The sequence below is a fragment of the Meriones unguiculatus genome, chromosome 2, assembly GCF_030254825.1.
Source record: "Meriones unguiculatus strain TT.TT164.6M chromosome 2, Bangor_MerUng_6.1, whole genome shotgun sequence".
Lineage (NCBI taxonomy): Eukaryota > Metazoa > Chordata > Mammalia > Rodentia > Muridae > Meriones > Meriones unguiculatus.
The window spans coordinates 179515702-179540082 of record NC_083350.1 but is presented as its reverse complement, the minus strand read 5'-3'; the positions used below and the strand labels follow the sequence as shown (position 1 = coordinate 179540082).

The following is a 24381-nucleotide window of genomic DNA, read 5'->3' as shown; positions in this document are numbered from 1 at the left end:
CTGTCATTTAGGGATTATGTGGTAATTGAAAGAAAATGGTTACAAATTCATCCTCACAATTGACTTGTTGCTTGTGTCCCTTGATTCTCCCAGGAATGTGTCCAGGACCATGACAGCAAATTTATGAGCTGTAAATTGTCAGCTGAACTTTGTGCTCATTTCTTAAGATTTTATAAATCTTTTTCACCTTTGGAAAATATTTTCTGAAACACATGCCCTTTTCCTTAATCAAATGCATAAGCATAGGGAGAGGACTAGGCTAGTTCCTGTCCTTTTGCAAAAATGCAAAAGAAATACAAATGTATGTGACAACATGCAGACATGAGGAAATTTTCTGTTTGATGACTGGGCAGTTGCAGATGTTGGTAGATTTAGAGGAGAGGAATGTGGTGTGAAAGATGGAGGGAAGAAAAAGGTATAGTTAAGGAATAAGAAAGAAAAACCTGAAGAAAAATTAAATAAGTTAAGTTTTATTTTCATATAAATACCCCCAGTTCTTTTCTCAGAAATAATAATCTGGTACCTGTACTATTCTGGCTTATACATGAACATCTGGTTTCCATAGCAAAGAAAATATTTCATAAAGCCACGTGTGAGAAGTAGGTAGGTGGTAAAAAAAGTTATCTTAAATGTAAACCTTGGGAAGATGAAGATGAATGGAGAACCTGAAGGACTAACAGTCTTAGTGCTAACTTAGCAACTGATACAGAGAAAACAGATCTTCCCTCTCCTGATTTCTGGAAAAAAAATTTAGTATTAGTCACTTTTCTACTGCTGTGATAAAGCACCATGACGAAGGAAACCTATAGAAGAAAGGGCTTATTTCTGGCTTATGGTCCCAGAGGGATAAGAGTTCATCACGAAGCAGACAGGCATGGCTGCTGAAAGAGCTAAGAGCTCATATCTCCAACCACAAGCAGGAAACAGAACAAACTGAGGATGGAAGGAAGCTTTTAAACCTCAGAGCCCACCCCAGAGATTCACTTCCCTCAGGACCTCCAAACTCCTATGCCTACCTAAACAGCCAAACAGCATCGCCAATTGGGTATCAAGTATTCAGAGAATACAGATCTCATCTCATTTAAACCACTACATTATTTGAAAATGAAAAACAGTGAGGGAACAGATGAAGGATATAATAGGAAACAATAACCATTATGGACATACATTCTTAAGCAATAGTATATGAGGTCTGTGCTCCATTTTAGTCAGGGTTTCTATTGCTGTGATGAAACACCATGGCCAGAAGCAAATTGAGGAGGAAAGGGCTTGTTAGACTTACACTCATCATGGTCCTTCACTGAAGAAAGCAAGGGCCAGAACCCTGAGGCACGAGCTGGTGCATTGGCCAAGGAAGAATGTTGCTCACTGACGCATATTTCTACAAAATTACTTAAACTAGGGAATTATATGCAAAAGGAAACATTTAGACAGTATAACCTCAGGATATATTTTTATTGTAGAAGCAACACTTTTTTTTTTTTTACCAAGCAAAAATTTTAAAGTAGAAGTAAGTAAAAAGAAAAAAGATAAAATACAGGAAGCAAAAATAACTGCCAAGTTTTAAGCATTTGCTCAGTACATTTTGTTCCCGGCATACTTATGAAAATAAAGACAAGTAAACATTGTAAAAATGGGACAAACTTCCTCACCCCACCACCCCAAAGTGTTTAGCCAAGGTTTTCAAAAAAATTGGAGATTTTGTATGTATATTAAACCAACTACTTGTTGCTCAATTATTGTGCAAAATGTTAAGAATAAAAATATTAAATGCCTTTAGTAATTGAATAAATTACCTTGGGTCTTTCTGTCTTTCATATTTTCACTTTCCCCATTGTCTATGTATTATTAACATATACAAATGTCTTAGAAATTAATTGAAGTGCAAATATGAATGGGAGCCTAATATATAGTTTTAACACACACATACGATAAATATAGTAGGACTGGGGAGATGGGACCATGAATAAAGTGCTCTCAGTGCTAGCACAAAGACCTGAGTTCAAATCCTCAAAATACATGTGAAAGGTGGATATGGTTCTAAGCGTCTGCAACGTCAGTGGTCCTACCACAAAAATGGAGGCAGAAACAGGAGAATTCCTGAGAGTGCTCATGGGCCAGCTTGGCTGTGGAGGCAGCCGTGAACAACAAAATGACCCTGTCTCAAATAGGCTCATCTTGCTAAAACTTCTGTTTAATCCTCTGGCCTTTCCCACACTCATATGAGAATAGTTTCCTTCTTGCTTCTGATTCAAGACTGGACACTTCTATTGCCATTAAACTTCTCCCATAACATATCTTTTGAAAATATGTGGTTAGTAATTCTTTGGAAGTTATATACCCACATGCATGTATTTTAGTTTTATTCACCCTGATGCCTTTTCCTAACTGTTCTCAGATCCACTTTCTGTTCCTACTGTCCCTCCTAATTTCAAGCCTTCTTTTCTTTTCACAATTTTTATAACCTTTGAGTTTTATTTGTGCTCCCTACATATACTCAAAAGTTTGTTGTCATGTACTGGAGCACAGCTGATTTTCCAGGGCCACAACCTGGAAAAGAAGCTGACTCCCCAACCCCAGTACACTCCTCAGTTGGGGGTGTGGGCTCCTGAGTCCTTCCCCAAGACACATTGGTTTGATTTTGTGCAGAAAGTCATCATTGCTGAACTTACTTGTTGTCTTTTGTGTATGTGACCCTGAGTACTTGCACATGTGCCTCACTGTATGTCCAGAGATCAGGGGACAGCTTGCTGATTCTCTCCTTTCACTATGTGAATTCTTGGAGTTGATCCTCATCCTCAGGCTGGTGGTAAGTGCTTTCATACACTGAACTAGCTCAGCGGCCATTCCTTGATATCTTTGGGGGATTTCTTTTTCTTTCTTTCTTTCTTTCTTTCTTTCTTTCTTTCTTTCTTTCTTTCTTTCTTTCGTTCGTTCTTTCTTTCGTTCTTTCTTTCTTTCTTTCTTTCTTTCTTTCTCTCTCTCTCTCTCTCTCTCTCTCTCTTCCCTCCCTTCTTCCCTCCCTCTTTCCCTCCCTCCCTCCTTCCTTCCTTCCTTCCTTCCTTCCCTCCCTCCCTCTCTTCTTCTTCTCCTCCTCCTCTTCCTTCTCCTCCTTCTTGTGTGTATGTGTGGTTTTGGGGGGAGAGGATTATTTTGAGACAGAATCTCATTGTGTAGTCCTGGCTGATCTTGAACCTGGTATATACACCAGGCTGTCCTCATACAGAGATTGTCCTGCCTTTGCTGCCTATGTGCTGGGATTAAAGGCATGTCCCTACACACCCTGCCAACCCCCCAAATCTTCCTCATTGTTGTAAACTGGAGTTTTTGTTTGTGAATGTGAATTTTTCTATGAATATTAACTTCTAATAATTTGATAGTGAAGCTCAAATAAATGTTAGAGGCATATTAGCCTGGCCCCAGTAACACTCTTTAAAAAATACATTTAGCCCCTCTTTGAAGAATTCCTACAAGATGCATTCAGGTAACATTTTGCAGGCATGCTCTGCTACTTAATCACTATTATGGATAAGACAAACCTGTCCATTCATATAGTACCCATTAATCAAAGTTCATTATTATTCTACAGAAATAGTAGGCAATTCTATTCCCTCTTTGACTATCTGTCACATTTCCCCTTTATCCATTATTTTAAAAATTAATTTAGAGAGAAGAATTAATTACAAGAAATCAGGATAAAATCAGATGAAAAATAAAATAGAATTTTACATTAACTTCATAGCAATTTTCATAAAGCAGAAACCACACTTTAATATTAGTTTATCTTGTACCCTTGTAATAACAGTGCTCTATTTGCTCTAATTATTATTAAGGAGTTGATATTTAAAATTGTATGTGCTATTGATTACCTAATTATTTTGTCAATAGATGTCATGTGAGAAAATAAATTAGAAAGTGGGTAGGCACAAAGAAAAACATAAAGCTCATAAAGCTCTACTTTACATTAGAGATTATCTGACATAAAGGTCTTAAAGGACTGATAGTCAGCTTTTGCCAACAATCTGTAGTGATAATTAACTTATGCTCAGACACTAAACATGAAAATCTGTTAATTTTTGAAATTTAGATCTTCAAAACACTAAAACAGTAAGCTATCATTTTGGGAGTGAGTCATATTTGAGAGTGATGTTTTGTCTGATTATTCTGATAGTTACCAAGAGTACCAGAATTTGGTATAAAGTGGTGTTGGAGCTCCCTTCTTAGCATAAAATCATCTGATAGAACTGTTTTAAGATGCCTTTTCACCTAAGGCGTTTACTCTCTCTATACTCCCGGAGTCAGATGTTATTTTCATCCCCACTTCACACTTTGGCAAGTCAGGAAGAGAGGACTAAGTAACTGCAGAAAGGATTCAAACAGACATTCTAGCTGTAGAGTCAAAACTTTTGTATTATGTTATGCTGCTTGCCCAGCATGTAGCGGATTAAAATGATGAAGAGTTGTTCCCCGAATCACCCAGTATTTTGTGAAAAACCGTGTAGCAGAGCTGCTACCATTTCATTTTCTTTTTATGCCTAGCAGGACTCTGGAGTTCTTGTCACAGTCACCGTATTTCTTGTCTTCATCCAGAGCAGAACAATATTGATGTCAAGTCTGCTGAAGCCATAGTACTCCTCCCACACTACCATGGAAACCAGTTTTGAAGGGGAAAAAAAAAAAAAAAAAGAAAACCACAGACATTTATTTAAGGATTTTATTGCATTCTTCTGAATCTTTTTAATTCATTCTGTCATACATTCATCCCAACCACCGTTTCCCCTTCCTCCACTCATGCCTCCCCTCACACCTTCCCTCTTCCCCAGATCCACTCCATCTCTGGTTCCCTTCAGGAAAGAGCAGGCTATGGGTGGTGGTGCACGGTCATTTCATTCTTAAGTTGGTGGAGAGGTTTATCTGCTTAATTCCCATAATGAAGGAGACTCTGATATGCTAACTAGTTACGAGACCCCTCAGCCAGGTGGTGTCCTCCAGCTTCTTAGTGGGACAAGTGGCATTCAGCCATCAAAGACAGCAATAACAGGTCTGTGAGGCCCTTAGATGCCTGTGGCTGTACATGCCTTACACTGCTTCATTATTTTTATCTGAGCATCTGCTCTTAGAATGTTCACCTCTTTCTAGGTGATAACCACCCTCCTGAACAGTAGATGCAAGCAGATAATCACCCTCCTGAATGGTGAAAATGCCTTAGGGTAGATAGATGATTTTACAATCCGGCTTTTACACAGAGATGCCCTTTGCCTTAAAGGTTTATTAGCTTAATCCTCTTCTATATGTAGTGATCTAAGTCAGTCAATCAACATCCTATAATTCCTGGAAGCTTCTTTGACTTTCTGCCTACTTCTCTCTTTCTCTGAATGAAACAATTTGTTGTTGCTTGGTTTTGTTTTTACAAATAATACTCTAAATTATTCTGAATGAGGCTGCAAAAAGCAAATGGTCCAACTGGGGTAAGTGGTGATCACACTTTGGGAAGTCAAGGTCCACTATTAACTATTCAGATGTAGAACCTTCCTATTTCTCAAGCTTTTGCATTCACTTTATGTCTGTAACACTTTTCTAGTGAAACTGTATTATTAATTCAATAATTAATCTAAATTTGCCTCTATGGCAGCCTACCTCCCCTCAACTCACCACCAAATTCTTAACTGTTACAGATTTTTTTACAATCTTAAAATGCTCAGTTTAGCCTGCGGATCCCAGAAGTATCCAAATAATATGCTAGGTTCAAACCCATTCATTGTTATTAGTTTTCCGTGTGAGTGTGAGTGTGTGTGTGTGTGTGTGTGTGTGTGTGTGTGTGTGAGGTTGTGCTCATGAATGCAGGTACCGGTGGAGGTCCAAGGACTCTTCTGGAACTGGAGTTACAGGCAGTTGTTAGCCATCCAGTCTGGGTACTGGGGATCAAACTGGGGTCCCCTGCAAAAACAGAATGTGCTCCTAACAGCTGAACCATCTCTCCAGTCTAGATAATATGCTAACTTTTTATAGAAAATAATAGCCTGTTTTGAAGGAAAGCAATCCAGCATTACTGGGAAAGCACTTCATAGCTACCCAAAGTTTTTCTTTTTTTAATTTCAATTTTTAGTTTTTTTATATTAATTAGAGTTCATTTACTTTGTATCCCAGCTGTAGCCTGCTCCCCCATTCCTTCCCTATCCCACCCTCTGCCCCTCATCTCCTTCTATACCCCTTTCCAAGTCCACTGATAGAGGAAGTCCTACTCCCCTTCCATCTCACCATAGTCTTTAAGGTCTCATCAGGACAGGCAGCAATTGTCTTCCTCTGTGGCCTGATAAGGCTCTTTCCCCCCACCCCCCACCAGAAGGAGGTGATCAGAGAGCCAGCCACTGAGTTCATGTCAAAGATAGTCTCTGTTCCCCTTACTAGGGAAGCCACTTGGAGCCTGAGCTGCCATGGGCTACATCTGTGCAGGGTTCTAGGTTACCTCCATGCATGGTCCTTGGTCCTTAGAAAAGACCCCTGTGCCCAGATTTCTTGGTTCTGTTGCTCTCCTTGTGGAGCTCCTTTCCCCTCCAGGTCTTTCTATCTCCCTCTTCTTTCATAAGATTCCCTGCACTCTGAACAAAGTTTGGTTATGAGCCTCAGCATTTGCTGGGATAGCCTGCTGGGTAGAGTCTTTCAGAGGCCCTCTGTGGTAGGCCCCTGTTCTGTTTCTTGTTTTCTCCCACTTCCAATGTCCATCCCTTTTGTCTTTCTAAGTGAAGATTGATCATTTTACCCTGGGTCAGTCTTCTTGCTTAGCTGCTTTAGGTGAACAGATTTTAGTAAGTTTATTCTATATTATATGTTTAATATTCACTTATAAATGAGAATATAGTATGTGTGTCTTTCTGATTCTGGGATACCTCACTCAGGATGATCTTTTCTAGATTCCACCATTTGCCTGAAAATTTCATGATTTCCTTGTTTTTAATTCCTGAGAAGTATTCCGTTGTATAAATGTACCACAATTTTTGTATCCATTCCTCAACTGAAGAACATCTGGGTTGTTTCCAGCTTCTGACTATTACAAATAAAGCTGCTACAAACATGGTTGAGCAAATGTCCCTGTCGTGTACTTGAACATATTTTGGATATATGTCTAGGAGTGATATAGCTGGATCTTGAGGTAGCGCTATTCCTAGTTGTCTGAGAAAGCACCAGACTGATTTGCAAAGTGGTTGTACAAGTTTACAATCCCACCAGCAATAGAGGAGGGTTCCCCTTTCTCTATATTCTCTCCAGCATGTGTTGTTAATTGTGATTTTGGTCTTAGCCATTCTGCTGGGTGTAAGATGAAATCTCAGGGTCTTTTTGGTTTGCATTTCCTTGATGACTAAGGACGTTGAACATTAAGTGTTTCTCTGCCATCCTATTGAGAATTCTGTTTAGTTCTGTACACCATTTTTAAATTGGATTATTTGATTTGTTGCTGTTTAACTTCTTGAGTTTTCTATATATTCTGGATATTATCCCTCTGTCAGATATAGGGTTGGTGAAAATACTTTCTCAGTCTGTAGGCTGTCATTTTTATGCTGACAACAATGTCCTTTGAAAGCTTTCTACTTTCATGAGGTCCCATTTATTGATTGTTGCACTTAGAGCCTGTGATGTTGATGTTCAGTTCAGGAACTTGTCTCCTGTGACAATGAGTTCTAGGGTCTTCCTCACTTTTTCTTCTAACCGATTTAGAGTATCTGTTTTTATGTTGAGGTCTTTGATCCACTTGGACTTTAGTTTTGTGCAGGTTGATAAGTATGGATCTATTTGCATTTTTCTACATGTAGACATCCACTTACCAGCACCATTTGTTGAATATGCTGACTCTTTTCCATTGTATGGTTTTGGTTTCTTTGTCAAAAATCAACTGTCCTTAGGTGTGTGAGTTTATTTCTGGGTCTTCTATTTGATTCTATTTATCCACCATTCTGTGTCTATGCCAGTACCATGGAGTTTTTATGACTATTGCTTTGTAGAACAGCTTGAGATCAGGAATGGAGATATCTCCAGGTAATCTGTTTTAGACAGGATCGTTTTGAAAATTCTGGGTTTTTTGTTTTTCCATATGAAGTTGAGTATTGTTCTTTCAAGGTCTGTAAACAATTGTGTTGGCATTTTAATGGGAATTGTATTGAATCTGTAGATGGCTTTTGGCAAGATGGCTATTTTCACTATGCTAATCCTACTGATCCATGAGCATGAGAGAGCTTTCTATCTTCTGAGATCTTCAATTTCTTTCTTCAGAGACTTGATTTTTTTTAAAAAAAATTTAATTTTTATTAATTACACTTTATTCACTTTGTACCCCCCCATAAGCCCCTCCCTCCTCTCTTCCCTATCCCACCCTCTCTCCCCCTTCTTTCCGAATGCCCCTCCCCAAATCCACTGATAGGGGAGGTCCTCTTCTCTTCCTTTTGATCTTAGTCTATCAGATCACATCAAGAGTGGCTGCATTGTCATCTTCTGTGGCCTGGTAAGGCTGCTCCCCCCTCAGGGAGAGGTGATCAAAGAGCAGGCCAATCAGATTATGTCAGAGGCAGTCCCTCTTCCCATTACTATGTAACCCACTTGGACACTGAACTGTCATGTGCTACATCTGTGCAGGGGTTCTAGGTTATCTCCATGAATAGTCCTTGGTTGGAGTATGAGTCTCTGGGAAGTTCCCTGTGTTCAAATTTTCTGGTTCTGTTGCTCTCCTTGTGTGGTTCCCATCCTCTCCAGCTCTTATTATTTCCCACTTCTTACATAAGATTCCATGTACTCTGCCCCAAGAGTTGGTCATAAGTCTCAACATCTGCTTTGATAGTCTGCAGGGCAGAGGCTTTCAGAGGCCCTCTGTGGTAGGTTCCTAGGTTGTTTCCTGTTTTTTTCTTCTTCTGATGTCCATCCTCTTTGCCTTTCCAGATAGGGATTGTGCATTGTAGTCAGGGTCCTCTCTCTTGATTAGTTTCTTTAGATGTTCAGGTTTTAGTAGGTTTATCCTATGTTATATGTATATATGAGTGAGTATATATCATGTGTGTCTTTCTGCTTCTGGGACAACTCACTCAGGATGATCCTTTCCAGATCCCACCATTTACCTGAAAATTTCATCATTTCCTTATTTTTCAGTGCAGAGTAATATTCCATTGTGTAGATGTACCACAATTTCTTCATCCATTCTTCAGTTGAGGGGCATCTGGGCTGTTTCCAGCTTCTGGCTATTACAAATAAAGCTGCTACAAACATGGTCAACAAATGTCCTTATTGTGTACTTGAGCCTCTTTTGGATATATGCCCAGTAGTGGTATGGCTGGATCTTGAGGAAGCGCTATTCCTAGTTGTCTGAGAAAGCGCCAGATTGATTTCCAGAGTGGTTGTACAAGTTTACATTCCCACCAGCAGTGGAGAAGGGTTCCCCTTTCTCCACAACCTCTCCAGCATGTGTTGTCACTTGAGTTTTTCATCTTGGCCATGCTGATGGTTGTAAGGTGAAATCTCAGGGTCATTTTGATTTGCATTTCTCTAATGGCTAATGAGGTTGACCATTTCTTTAAGTGTTTCTCTGCCATTTGATAGTCCTCTACAGAGAGTTCTCTGTTTAGCTCTGTTCCCCATTTTTTAAGTGGATTACTTGGTTTGCTGTTTTTCAGCTTATTTAGTTCTTTATATATACTGGATATTAGCCCTCTGTCAGATAAAGGGTTGGTGAAGATTCTTTCCCAATCTGTAAGCAGTCATTTTGTTTTCATGACAGTGTCCTTTGCTTTACAGAAGCTTTTCAGTTTCATGAGGTCCTATTTATTGATTGTTGATCTTAGAGCCTGTGTTGTTGGTGTTCTGTTCAGAAAGTTGTCTCCTGTGACAATGAGTTCAAGGGTATTCCCCACTTTTTATGGGGATTTTATGGAATTGTTTGAAGAGAATTGGAGTTAGCTCTTCTTTGAAGGTCTGGCAGAATTCTGCGCTGAAACCATCTGGCCTGGACTGTTTTTGGAAGGGAGACTTTTGATAACTGCTTCTAGTTCCTTGGGGGATATTTGACTATTCAATCTATTTACCTGATCTTGATTTAATTTGGTAAATGGAATCTATCAAGAAAATTCTCCATGTCATTTAGGTTTTCAAATTTTGTGGCATATATGCTTTTGTAGTTATGATAGCTTGGATTTCCTCAGTGTCTGTTATTATATCCCCCATTTCATTTCTGATTTTGCTGATTTGGATAGTTTCTCTTTGCCTTTTAGTTAGTTTGGTTAAGGATTTGTCTATCTTGTTGATTTTCTCAAAGAACCAGCTCTTGATCTCATTGATTATTTGAAATGTTTTATTTATTTCTAATTTATTGATTTCAGTCCTGAGTTTGATTATTTCCAATCGTCTACTCCTCTTGGGTGTATCTGCTTCTTTTTTTTTTCCTAAGGCATTTAGGTGTGCAGTTAAGTTGCTTGTAAAGAGATGTTACCATCTTCTTTCTGGAGGCACTTAACGATATGAACTTTTCCCTTGGCACTGCTTTCATCATTGAATTTGAGAAAGTCTGTAATTTCTTTGTTTATTTCTTCCTTGACCAAGCTGTAATTGAATAGAGAGTTTTTATAGTTTCTATGTGTATATAGGCTTTTTGTTATTTCCGTTGTTGAGGTCTAGTTTTAGGCCATGTTGGTCTGATAGAATACAAGGGATTATTTTGATCTTGTATCTGTTGAGGCTTGCTTTGTGACTGAGTATATGGTCAATTTTTTGAGACGGCTCCATGAAGTGCTGAAAAGACGGTATACTCTTTTGAGTTTGGATGAAAAGTATAGACATCTATTAGGTCCATTTGATTTAGGACCTCTGTAAGTGTCATCATTTCCCTATTTAGCTCTGTCTAGATGATCTCTCTCTTTTTGGGAGTGGAGTGTTGAAGTCTCCTACTATGAAGGTGTTGGGATCAATGTGTGATTTCAGCTTCAATAATGTTTCATTTATAAATGTTGGTGCTCTTGTATTTGGACATAGATGTTCAAAATTGTGATTTCCTCCTGATGGATTTTCCCTTTGATGAAACTGAAGTGCCCTTCTTGATCTTTTTTGATTAATTTTAGTTGAAAGTCTATTTTATTAGATATTAGGATAGATACCCCAGCTTGTTTTCTGGGTCCATTTGCTAGAAAAACATTTTTCCAGCCCTTTATTCTGAGGTAGTGTTTAAACTTTGTTGGAAAAGTGTGTTTTTTTTGTATGCAGCAGAATTCTGGATCCTCTTTCTGCAACCATTCTGTTCATTTGTGTCTTTTTATTGGAGAGTTGATTCTGTTGATGTTGACAGATAATAGTGACCAATGAATGTTTGTTCCTTTTATGGTGGAGTTGGTGGCATTACTGTGTTTCATTACTTTTTTTTAAAATTTTTTTGTGACGTTATCTATATCCTATGTTTTCTTGGGTGTAGTTGTTTTCATTGGATTGGAGTAGTATCTTCTGTAGGGCTGGGTTGCTGTGCAGCTATTGTTTAGTTTTGTCATGGAATATTTTGTTTTCTCCATCTATGTTGATTGAAAGCTTTGCTGGGTAGAGTAGTGTAGGTTGGCTTCTGTGGTCTCTTAGAGTCTGCATGACATCTGGCTTTCATAGTTTCTGATGAGAAGTCTGGTGTGATTCTGATAGGTCCACCTTCATATTTACTTGGCCTTTTTCCCTTGCTGCATTTAGCATTTTGTCTTTGTTCTGTAGATTTAGTGTTTTGACTTTTATTTGATGTGAAGAGTTTATTTTCTGATCTAGTCTATTTGGTATTCTGTAGGCCTCTTGTATGTTTATGGACATCTTTTTCTTTAAGTTGGTAAAATTTTCTTCTATGATTTTCTTGAAAACATTTTCTGGACCTTGGAGCCTGGAATCTTCTTTTTTGTCTATTCCTATTATTCTTGGATTCTGTTTTTTCATGGCGTCCTTGATTTCTTCGATGTTTTGTGTTTGGAATATTTATGATTTTACTTTTACTTTGAGAGAAGTATCAATTTCTGCAAGCATATCTTCAGCACCAGAGATTCTCCCTTCCATCTCTTGTATTCTCTTGGTGATGCTTACCTTTGTGGTTACTGATCTTTCCTCTAAGTTCACCAGCTTCACCGTTTTCTCTGTTTGTGTTTTCTTTATTGATTCTAGTTTTGTTTTCATGCCTTGCACCATTTTCTTCATCTGTTTGAATGTGGATTCCTGTCTTTCCATGATGGCCTCTATTTTTTTTTTCACTTCCTCTCTATATGCTATGAATTGTGCTTCTACTTGTGTCTCTATTTGTTGGCTGTCTTTGCCTGTATTTCTTTGAGGGCTTTGTTTATTCTCTCTTTTTTTGCCTCCATTTATGTGGCTATTTCTTTGAAAGATTTGTTCATTTATAACTGGATAATAACTGGATAATCTACTTTCAAGTAGTTTTCCTGTGTTTCTGATGAATTAAAATTTCTATTGCTTTTGGCTATTGCTGGTGAAGCCATGTTGTCCTGAGTTTTGTTGGATGTGTTCTTACACGGACCACTAGCCAACTCCTTATCCATAATATTCACCGTTTGTTCCTGGAGTCTGTACTTCAAACTGGATCTATCTGTCTCTGTTGTCTGGAGTATTCTTCAGGAAGATGAGAGAGGTGCCCTGGTTTGAGAGTGTGTGCTGGTGTTTCAGTAGTACCTAAGGCAGGAAAGGTCACAAGAGTAGGTGAACAAATGCTGGAGAGCAAGCACAGGCATGTGAGTGGAGGTGTGCCTTGAAGGACAGGTTGCTAGAACATGTAGATGCCTGGAATATGGGGCTTAAGTGCAGGAGGGGGTGAGGGTGCTGGTGCTGTTCTCGGGTGCAAAGTGCAAGCACAAGTTCCCTGAATACTCCAGTGGCCTTCAGGACTGTCTTACTCTCCTCTTGGTATTCAAATTTGTCTGGACTCCAGGAATCGTTTGTCTGGACTCCACTGGTAGACCCAACAGAACAGGGGCTTCAAAGCTGAGAATGCCATACTGAGGATCCCTAAGTTGTCCACATTGGGTGTGTGGGTCAGTTACCGATGTCTGGCTGCTAGCATAGAGGGACCCTGGATCTGGGACTCTGCATGCTAGCTGCCACCCTGCTGCCACTGCTGCAGACGTGGGAGGCTGGTACAGAGGTCTGCTGGGAGGTTCTGGAGGCAAGTGCAGCTGCCGCCAGCACTGCAGACCTGAGAGGCCATTACAATCGCTAGCTGGGAGGCCTTGGGAAGCCCGTATCTGCAGACCTGGGAGGCCCGCTGTCACAGAACTGGGAGGTCCACCTCTGCTCTCTCAGTTACCCTGCCTGGTGGTCCATGCTAGGAGCAGTGGGCACTGTGGGCCGCTTCTGCTGAGGAGGGAGGCCTATCAAGGGGAAGTACAGGGAAACTCTCAATCCCAGGAGATGTCTGCAGGTGACCTGGATCCACATGGTCTCAGCTCATGGGTTGTCCCCTCTCCCTCAGGAAGCCTCGATGTTGATGTTCTAGCTTCAGATGCCCTTCCACTCCCCAATTTAGGAGTTTCAGATCCTGTGCCCTGTGATACAGTGAGTGCTGGTTGCTGGTATCTTGGATCTCCAAAGTTTATTTTCAGAGAGTAAACTATTAATCCAGGGATTCTCCAGAAAACAACAACAACAACAACAACAGAAAAAAATAACTTCACCTTTTGGGCCAAATTTGAAGAAAGCTTTATTAAAAATTAAATACTGACCAAAAGATAAACTTTGGTCAGGACCATTCCCAAGAATTTCCCACTTGATTAAAATTGATATTTTAATGGCCTCAAGCACATGTTGCACAGGCTCATAATGACAAACCTTTGGTCACCATACATTCCCATGAAGCATTGTTGTTTTTCAAGAACTACAATTCCCAGCATTTCCGGAAGTTATCTGGTGCCTGTGCAGGAGGCACTTACAGCTTAATTTTGGGTATTACACAAACCTCTCTTAGAAAATGATTCCAAATGGATCCTTTGCAGATATGTGGACACTCAAAAATAGTGGCTGACTTTTCTCCTCACCTTCCCTAAATTAAGGGTGGTTTGGTAACTTTCTTCCAAAGAAAAATAAAATGACAATGAGTTCAGTACTCTTGTTATTAGTATGAACTTGACAATATAATAGTCACTGGGTGATAAAGTTTAACATCAGCAGTCAAATGACAGTGTGTCTCTGATGGTGTGCAATCAATACAGCACTTCACCCTCATTGTCTTGCTCCCAACGACTAACAACTTCAGTGCAACCACATGAAAGACATCAGACAGGTCCAAATTAAGGGTTAGTATACTGAAAATATGACAAGTGCTCCTTGAAACTGTCAAGGTTGTGATAAACACAACAAAAAATATGAGAAAGTGTCATAGGTTAGAAAAGGCTTAAAATTCAGATACTTAAGCAGAATTGTTATGTTACAGAAAAAAGACATTAAGAAAAAGAGAACAACATGAAGAACACTATTAAAATTTGCAGTTTAGTTAATAATCAGGCACTAATGTTGACTTGTAAACTAAATAATTTCTTAAAATTGATTTACTTTATTTGTAAGAATGTATGTGGTTGTCTAAGTTCATGTGGATGATTTGCTTATAATAGCCAATGGGGACCAGGAGGCATCAGATTCCCTTGAACAACAGTTATAGGTAATAGTAATATAAAGTGAGGACATGATGAATCCAAGGTATGGTTGAGAGGAAGATGCTTTTATTGTGGACATATGAGAGGGTACATCCAGAAGCATCTGGAAGAGTCTAGAGCAGGGAGATAAAGTAATGCATTGAAGATGGCCAGCAGACTGAACCAGGCCATGAAAGGAAGAGAAGAGGAGAACAAGAAAGGAAGAGAAGAGATGACCAAGAAACAGGAGCAAGAGAGAGAGAGTACCAAGAGAAGAGGATAAAGAGGTTGCCAGGCGTTCACATAGTTGAAATGGCAGGGTTATATAGGAATGAGCACCTGGGGATAGGGAAGCCCAAGAGCTGGAAAAGTTTAGGGTAGGGACAGGCTAAGAAGAGTTGAGAAGAGGCACAGGTAGTTGTGATACCGAGAAAGTCTAGACACAAACATGTACTTTGGTAAACTAGTAGGGACCGTTGATAGCCATTTGTCCTGAGAGATTTTTGGACTTGACAGCAGTAAGCTAGCATACAGGTGTTGGAAACTGAACAATGGTCCTCTACAGGAAGAGTAAGACTCTTAACTACTGAGGTAGCTCTCCAGCTCCTAATGTTGCTCTCTTAAAAATGTAATAAGTATTAATGTAAGATATCTAAAGGAGCAAGAAAATTGAGTAAGTGATCAAGAATTCTGTGCCATTGTCATGACTTTTTGTAAACCTAAATATGCTTTCCAGAGTGAAATGCTTATAATAAAAATAAATAATAAAAAAAATATAAAAAAAATCAGTCAACAAATTCTTAACTTATATAAGGTACATTGGATAGTAAATTTATAAAGATACACAGGTTGACTTCACTTGTATTGATATTTTAAGCTGAGTTCATGAAATACTTTAAAAATAGAATACAGGAAAAGAAAGGAGATAAATTAACATTGATTGAATTATATTAGACACATTATAGGTGCTAGTTTTTAAACTCTGCTTTATTTGGGGTTCTGTCAGCTTCTTCCTGCCTTCCAACTCTGAAATTCTAGATAGGAGAGAAAGAAGGATGGAGGAGAAAGGGGATGTATACAGCTTTGGACTTAGTTCTGACCAAATAGGGTTGCTAGGTTCTTTGGGAAAAGACCAGTCTCCGTCTTCAGGAAATCTAGCAGTCCAGCAACAGCAAATGGTAAACATGGCAGGATGAACAAGCAGCCTTTTTCCTCTCCTGTCAGGCTCCTTGAAGTGTTCCTTCTTCCTCTCTCTTTGGGCTCTGGTATTTATACCCTCTTAGAGTCCTCAGTCTCCAGCTGGCAAAGACCATGCCCCACAGGAAGCAGTTATCAGCTGTGGACAAACAAAAGCAGTCCCATTTCCCACACTTGGGATTAAAACAGAAATGTATTTGACATAACATAACTGAGTATTTAAAGAAACAAAAACTTCCACTACAGCACAACATGGAACTTTTACCTAGTTGACCTCTTTAAAAAACACAACAAGATTGTGAGAGATGGGTCAATAGAAAGGACTTTGCTGGTGTTATAGAAGACTAGAGTTTGTTTCCAGGTACTACATCTGGTGCTGACAACCACCTGTAGCTCCAGCTCCAGGGGATCTACACTTTCCCTGTTTTCTACATTTATTTTCATGAACAAAGCATGGACACACACACACACACACACACACACACACAGGAGTGTCATTATATAGAAATAAAATTGAGTCTGAGAGTTTAAGAATTGTTTCATGATTTTCCATAGTTAAAAAATCTGTAAAGAAATTGGGAATAAAAATTAGCATGTGGGAGAGTGGTGAGCATGAAAGGGCAGGACATATGGGAAATGGATTCAGAAGTAGGAAGTCAGAAAATTCTCATTGTTCTACTTGACTTGAGGAAGGTGGGTATTTTCAGGTCTTGTGTTTCTTACACACTCATAGTAACTTTTGGAAACAAAAGTTTTATATTTTAAGCTAGACATCTGTGATAATGAATGTCAAGTATCTGAACTTATTTTCTCTTCTCTAGTGAGATTGTATAGTGGTATAAAACATTTCCCTCTTGTAATAGTCCGAGTTCTTTAAACAGAACTGATTGTGTGTGTTTGTATGTGTGTGCGCACATGTGTGTGTGTGTGTGTGTGTGTGTGTGTGTGTGTGCGTGTGCATGGAATTTATTAGAGTAGCCTGCAAAGTCTGATTAGTCCAACAATAACTATCTTCAGAAGGCCAAAAATCCAGTAGACTCCACTCTGGTGATCAAATAATTAAATCATTCCTAGGCATGCCAGCTGCTTGAGTTTTATTTGATTGCATATGAAACCAAGGCTCCCCAAGTTTCACTGATAGGAGATTTTGTGTGCATTCCAGCTCATCTAAAGTTTTCTTATAGTTCCATATTGAAGCTTAAAAGCACTGATTGTGTTTTGCTTTTGGATACTATCAGACAACAGCCATGGTTTAGGAGGTACTGACACGTGACAATAATGCTCACCTTTTTTGTGGGTCATGTCACCTGAGCACAAGACAAGGAAAGTATGGATTTGCTTCTGTAAAGTCTTCTTTTGAATAACTTTCCCGCGACCTTGTAGCTACAGAACAGTCACTCTGGACTACACCTTTGATTCCTCTTCTACGCTATCGCCTGGGTAGTGCGCATTTTATAAAAAGTACTGGTCACTAGTTCAAGCAAGTAACACGGTCATGACATACAACATGGAAATAAACACGCTTTTTTGTAAAAGTAAAATATATATTACCATAGAAAGTATCTGTCCATCCTTATCATTGCTATTACATTTTATCATGACTTATTTTCTTTCAGTATCAGGTCATCAGAAGAAATGAATTTTAGTCAGAAATATAAGAAGAGAAATATTTATAAGGAAAAGCCAAAGAAACCTTGCTGTGGTGAAATTATACAAAAATCATCCAGTAAGTAATTGCTATTGATGCAGTATAGATGACATTTTATAAAATGACATTTTATAGAGTAACGTGATTAGGACAACAAGCTATGTTGTCTAGCAAGAATGTTCATTTTTCCTTCATAAATATAATGTGTGATTCTATTCTCTTCATCTGATGAAGGAGGAGGGTAAGACTTGATCCTATTAAATAACATGCAAGATTTATCACATATATAACATATCTATAAGGTCTAAGCCATCTAAGCCAGAAAACATATATAAGGTACTTGCTATAGTTCCAAAAATAAGAATAACACCAGAATCAAAATACTTTCCACTAACTACTAAACAAACAAACAAATATTTTTTTTATTAATTACACTTTATTCACTTTGTATCCCCCATAGGCCCCTCCCTTTTCCCCTCCCCATCCCACCCTTCTTTCCCTTTCTTCACGAATGCCCCTCCCCAAGTCCACTGATAGGGGAGGTCCTCCTCTCCTTCCTTCTGATCTTAGTCTATCATATCCCATCAGGAGTGGCTGCATTGTCATCTTCTGTGGCCTGGTAAGGCTTCTCCCCACTCAGGGGGGGAGGTGATCAAAGAGCAGGCCAATCAGTTTATGTCAGAGGCAGTCCCTCTTCCCAACAAACACTCTTAAAACCCCAAAATAAGACAAAACAAAAAAACAACTAATACAGGGCAAGTAAGATGGCTCAGTAGGTACAGCATTTGCAAGCCTTACCACCTGAGTCTCCCTGGGTCACATTGTGTCCATAGCAACCAGAGAGGCCCTTTTCCTTTGTCCATTCAGTCGAGTCACAGCCTATGGAGTGGGGCCAGATGTATGCTCACCAGGTGATTGTGAATCCAGACTCATGGACAGTGAAAACTATGCATCAGTACAGTTAGGAGTGGAATTTAAAAATGTTGATCTTACAAACGTTCGGAATAGGAGAAGGAATAAGAAAATCTTGACCAACAGAGACAGTACAGCTGGATAAAAGCAAGAAGTTGCCATAGGCTATTGCATAGTAGGGTAACTGTGTAATATTTTCATCACAAAATGGGAAGATACATTTATATTTATTTAGATATTACACAATGTCTGTATGTGTGAAAACATCATATAGCACCAAATTATTATTATATGTATGTTTTTTATGCTAGTGAAAATTTTAATTTTAATCAAAAATATGAAACGAGTGAAAATTATATTTTTTCAAGGAATTTCAAAGCCGTATGAGGAAGGTATTATTATAATCTACTTTTTTTTTTCCTAGACAGAATTTCTTTTTGTAGTTTTGGCTGTCCTGGACTCAGTTTGTAAATCAGGCTTGCCTCGAAATCACAGAGATCTGCCTGCCTCTCACTTCCCAAGTGCTGGGGTTACAGGTATGAGCCACTGTGCCAGTTTCTAGAAAAATTACAGAAAAATATAATTGAAAAATTCTAATGGTGGTATGTATCTGCAATCCCAGCATTTAGAAAGTAAAGATAGGTAATTTGAGTACAGAATTTTTAGACTGTGTTGGGAAATATAAGAAGACCCTGTCTCAAAATGATGATCATGATGATGATCATGATCATGATGATGATGGCTTATGATAATTGAAACACGGAATCATTGTTATACTAAAGTCTATTTCTTAGAAGCATAGATGAAGATTATTCCTGAAGCTATAAAATGTAATGAAACTGGACACTTAAACACATATTTAATAGCTGAACTGTCAGGAGTTCGTGTCAATGTATTGACTTTAGGTGAAACTCCTCTCAAAATGTACGTGGTAACTTGTTGACAATGTCCATAAGCGCATCTTTGTCAGGGACCTATGACATGAACTCTAACCAGTGCCAGCTGTCTTACCACAGACCATGGCTTCATAACTTATGAATGGTAAATGGTGTAGAACTCACCAATTGTGTATATTCTGATGACTTATAAACAAGGGACTTGAGGTATTATAACTGCGATGAACCTTTACAAAAGGGCATGATCATTGGTCTTAGCACCATGAATCTCAGAGTGATTATTGGCCTAGCACTATTGCCATTATGAAACACATTAAAAATGCAAATTCTAGTATCTTTATCCTATTTTCATCCACACACACACACAAAATAAAATAATAAAAATCAAAAAGCAGAGGCCAGGGATGGCACATGGTGACCCATGGATTAATAAGCTCTCTGAATGATAATTCTGATGGGTGATAAAGTTGGAGAATCATGGACTTAGGGTTTGCCTTGCAGACCTGGTGCAGCTTGATGGGAAAAGCAGCATTCGTGCCTCCACAGGACTGATATCCACAGAACATAAGACTATTCCTTGAATTAGTATTTTTTGACTTCTTAGTACTCACGTGTCACATGAAGCAAAAACTTTTGTCAGTCTGTTCAGAACTTTGTTCTTAATGTGTGGCTCACATAGATCCTTTACTTTTCAACAGACAAAAATAAATAAAATGCTGTTCTCTTTTTATATTATAGTTGCATGAAAATATATCTGTCAATTCAAATTTTTAGATTTTTTTTGTTCAAGAAACACTGAAAAGAATATATTCCATTTCACAAAAGATATAATTTTCTTGGAGATTAAAGAGAAATTGAAGCCTTTCCAAAACTGTAGAATGTCAGCTTTCAAGAGACTATTGTAGAAAAACATAACACAATGCAAAATAAATGAAAAGGAAGCTTTGAGTTTCTCTTTGTCCCTTTTAATAGGAAGGACTCTATGGGTTTCTGTTGAGGAGCTGTGCTTGGAGGAGGTAGTGATTCCTGCAGCTGCACCAGCGAAGTAATAGGAAGCTTAAAATTTAAAAAAGTGAATTTGGAAACTCATTAGCTTGTTTCAAAGAGTTATGACATTGTCCCTTTTTTCTCCTTCTTCCCTTAAATTTGGTGCTTGAAGGCACATTTGGGTCCTTAAGCCTTAGAATCCTGAAAGAGCTGCCCGAAGTGAGTAAACCTGCATTTCTTCTAGACCCCTGCAAATTCTTTAAGGAAGATCGAGAGGAGGATGAGCCCCAAGGTCCACAGTTTCCTTTGCTCTCTGAAAGTAAGTCCTCAGCTTGTCTACAATCACCATCCTTTCTTTGTGCAACTCAATCAAAGGAAAAGGGCGTAAAAGTAGAATATCATGAAAATAACACATTTGCCTTGTAGGTTGCTGTGAAACAAAGTGTGGTGTGGTTGTCAAGATTTACAGCTCTGTGCTCACAGATAGAAGAGCCAGCAGGCTGCAACACGTGAAATGGATTCTATTGTGTCACTGCTCTGAGAGCAGACTGCCATGGATACCCTGAATCTGCCATGCCTCTATAAATAGAGGCTACTTAAAGCACATTGTCTCTAAGGCTCCAGCTGCACCGTGGGGCTAATAAGAGAGGACAAGGAAGCTTAACTTGGAAAATGCAAGTGAGGTCTCTGAGGATTTTGAAAGAACGTGTATACAAGCATGCTCTATTTTTTTTTTTCAGATTATTCTAGCAGTTTGCAGTTTGTGAGCCTTTGAAGAATAAGATCTGTACAAACATCTTTCCTACAAAGGAAGCCTTGTGGGAATTCAGGCAACACAACCTGACACTGGGCAAGGCTCTGAGAAAGCATATGGCACTGCAGGGGATCTCATTTAAAAGAATTGATGGAAATGGAGTGTTTTCAATGTGTAATACTGAAAGGAACAGAGCTCCATGACAGCCATTTGAGACCCAGTCTCTAAACTTCTCCAGTTTCTGACCTATACTTTTGCAAGAGGGGGTTGTTTTCTTTCCACACCAAAAGGCATTTAAACTTCTTTTTACTTAGTCCTCAATGGAAAGGAAAACCAACTGGTCACATTTTTCTTTTCAAATTTCAGTTATCATCTGGAAAAACTGTCTTTCCTTATCACTACACTTTTCAGTCTCCAATAATCATTTTGCTAGGTCTTTCTTAAACTTCCTCTTTTCTAAATTTGTAAATATTTGCATATTTCTTTGGGGTTTCCTGCCCATTTCTCCTAGATGTATGTATCCATAAACTTTATGTCTTTAAAAAATAAATTTTATTTTTTTACTTCATATCCTGATTGTAGCCCCCTCTCCTCCTCTTGTCCCAGTCCCACCTTCCATCCTATCCCCTTTTCCCTATGCCACCTGTCCTTCTCCTCAGAAAAAGGGAGCCCTCCTTCCATCAACCCACTCTAGCACATCCAGTCACATTACGACTAAGCTTATCTTCATCCACTGAGGGCAGGCAAGGCAACTCTGCTAGGGGAAAGTGATGGAAAAGCAGGCAACAAAGTCCATGTAAGAGACACTAACCTGCTCCACTTACTAGTGAACCCACATGAAGATGAGCTGGCCATCTGTTACATATGTGTATGGGGCCAGGTCCAATCCATGCGTACTCTTTGATTGATGCTTCAGTCTCTGCAAGCTCCCATGGGACTAGGTCATTTGACTCTGTTGGTCTTCTTATAGAATTTTGTCCCTTCTGGGTCCTCCTACCCCCTCTTCTCACCACCTCTTCCACCGGACTCCCAAGCTCCACTTGTTTGAATGTGAATCTCAGCATCCATTTTGATCCCCTACTGAGTGGAGCCTCTCAGAGGACTGTTATGCATAGCAGAGTATCCTTAGTGGTGTCAGGGGTTGGCTCTCTCCCATGGCATGGATTGGGCCAGGCATTGATTGGACATTCCCTCAGTCTCTACTCTATCTTCATCTCTGCACATCTTGTAGGTAGGGTAAATTTTGGGTGCAAGGTTTTGTTGGTGGGTTGGTGTTCCCCTCCCATCACTACTTTAGGTCTTTAAGTGCACGGAATGGGGCGTCTAGTATGTCATCATCATTTTTTTTATCAGAATAATTTACCTTTAAGAAGGATACGTGTGTGGGAAGATGGGTCTAAATATAAGGAATTGGCTATTGACTAGATTTTGGATCTCTGGAACCCATGTGACTGGATGGACATGCATGGTTGCAGCCTGTAACGCTAGCACCCCAAATCAGCAGAGTCAGAGAGGGGATGCTCACAGGAAGCTGGCTAGCTACAACTGGCCATCTTGTGAGCTCTACATTCAGCAAGAGACCCTGCCTCAACAAATAAAGTGGAGCGTGGCTGATGAACACCCGAAAGCACCTGTGAGCCTCATGCACACATGCACACTCATGCACATGTACCAACACACATCTACACATATGTGAAGATGTACACATTGGCTCATTACACACATTAAAAACTGAATTAATATGGGAAAAGTTTATGTCTTTGCATGAACCACAGAGAACCTGGGAGTAGCTAGTGAAAAATAGATTCAAAGAGTCAGGGTAAAGCACAAGGTATGAAGACATAAGGGAACCAAGGTGGAGCAAGAAGACATGAAGACTGAATTCAGGCAAGACAAACACAACACGGAATACATACAAGGCACAGGGTAAATAGTGGGAAAGAGAGGCAACCAAAGGCACAAACCTATCCTCAGCCTTCAGAGTCCCTTCCTGTGTGTGTACTCACGTTCTACAACATCAGGAAAGACAACTCAAGTTCTCCTTATAGACAGAAGAGTGCTCTTTGGGTGGACGTGGGGCTGGGTTGATATCTGGGTAACAATACTGCAAATATATAGAAGACTAAGGAATTTATGAAGAACAATAATTTCTTCCTTGATTTCTTAATTTTATATTTTTTCATACTATATTCTGAAAACAATTAAAGGATATACAGTTTCTTTCAAATTTTCTTTCTTTAGCTTTTCTTCTTTTTTCCCATGGGCTGGTCAGATGGCTCACTTGGCAGAGGTACTGTCATACAGACCTAATGATCCAAGGTTATTAGCTGTGATTCACCTTGGAAGGAGAGAACTGACTTTTCAAAGTTGCCCTCTGAATTCTGCAAATGCTTGTGGCACTCATGTGCCAGCTCTGGGCTCCCATCTCTGCCAGTCTTTCTCTTCCACAGTAGAAATGATAAATGAGTAAAAATTTAAAGTGTTTGAAATCATCTGCCTTGTCTTCCAGTGAAAATAGTTCAGCCTTTCAAGAGCCTTACATCGTAGCTTAGTCAAAGCAGTGGCAGCAGAATGTGTGATATGGCACAACACCGATGAGGGTGCTGTGCCAAAGGCACCGGCATGAGGCGGAGTCCTTCTGGCTGGAGCTTAGGAAGCACTTCAAAATAAGAATCTCATCTGAGCTGAGGCTTAACGGATGAGTAGGGTCTCAAACTGCGAGAAAGGAGGTCTAGAATTCAAGACAAGAAAAGATTCACGAGGGGTAAAGAGATAAAAATTAAAATGATTATGCAATGGCTGTAATGGGCAACTTCATCTGTTGAGACAGTAACAGACTTAGCCACACAAGTAGAGGAGTTAGAATGAGGCGAGATGCCACCTAGAAATCAAGGGGACATTAGAAAAATTGTAACATGTTCTACAATGGTTCCTGGAGTTTACTCATTGCAGATATCAATACTGAATGGATTTAGCCCATTCTAGATATTGATTGCCTTCCCTCTAGGTACATAGCATTTCTTAAGGTAGAGACTGAATTCGTTTGCATCAGTGCTAGATGTTGGAGACACAAAGATAATCTGAAGAAGTTCAACCTTCAAAGATCTTGGAAGATAATAGATAAGCAAACAAATATATCACAGTAGATAAATCTGGGAACTGTGGAAAATACAGAAAGTCTACAGGGAAAACAAGATTATGTCTATTCATAATATTAAAAGGTAAACACAAGGCTGTAGAAATAGCTTACACAGTCAAGTGTTTTCCATGCAAGAGTGAGGATCTGAGTGAGATCTGCAGACCCTATATAAGAACTAGATATGGTGGCGCATGCTTATACTCCTACTGCTGTGGAGACAG

At 39.3% G+C, this 24381-nt stretch overlaps 1 protein-coding gene across 1 annotated transcript in view; it reads left to right on the top strand.

Annotated features, from left to right (window-relative positions):
• Positions 1 to 24381, top strand: part of Wdr49 (WD repeat domain 49) — a 166757-nt gene that overhangs the window by 134035 nt on the left and 8341 nt on the right. Inside the window, exons 17-18 of the mRNA XM_060376946.1 lie at positions 17441 to 17550; positions 20440 to 20586. Coding sequence (XP_060232929.1) covers positions 17441 to 17550; positions 20440 to 20586 — 257 coding nt within the window. The remainder of the gene's footprint in view (positions 1 to 17440; positions 17551 to 20439; positions 20587 to 24381) is intronic.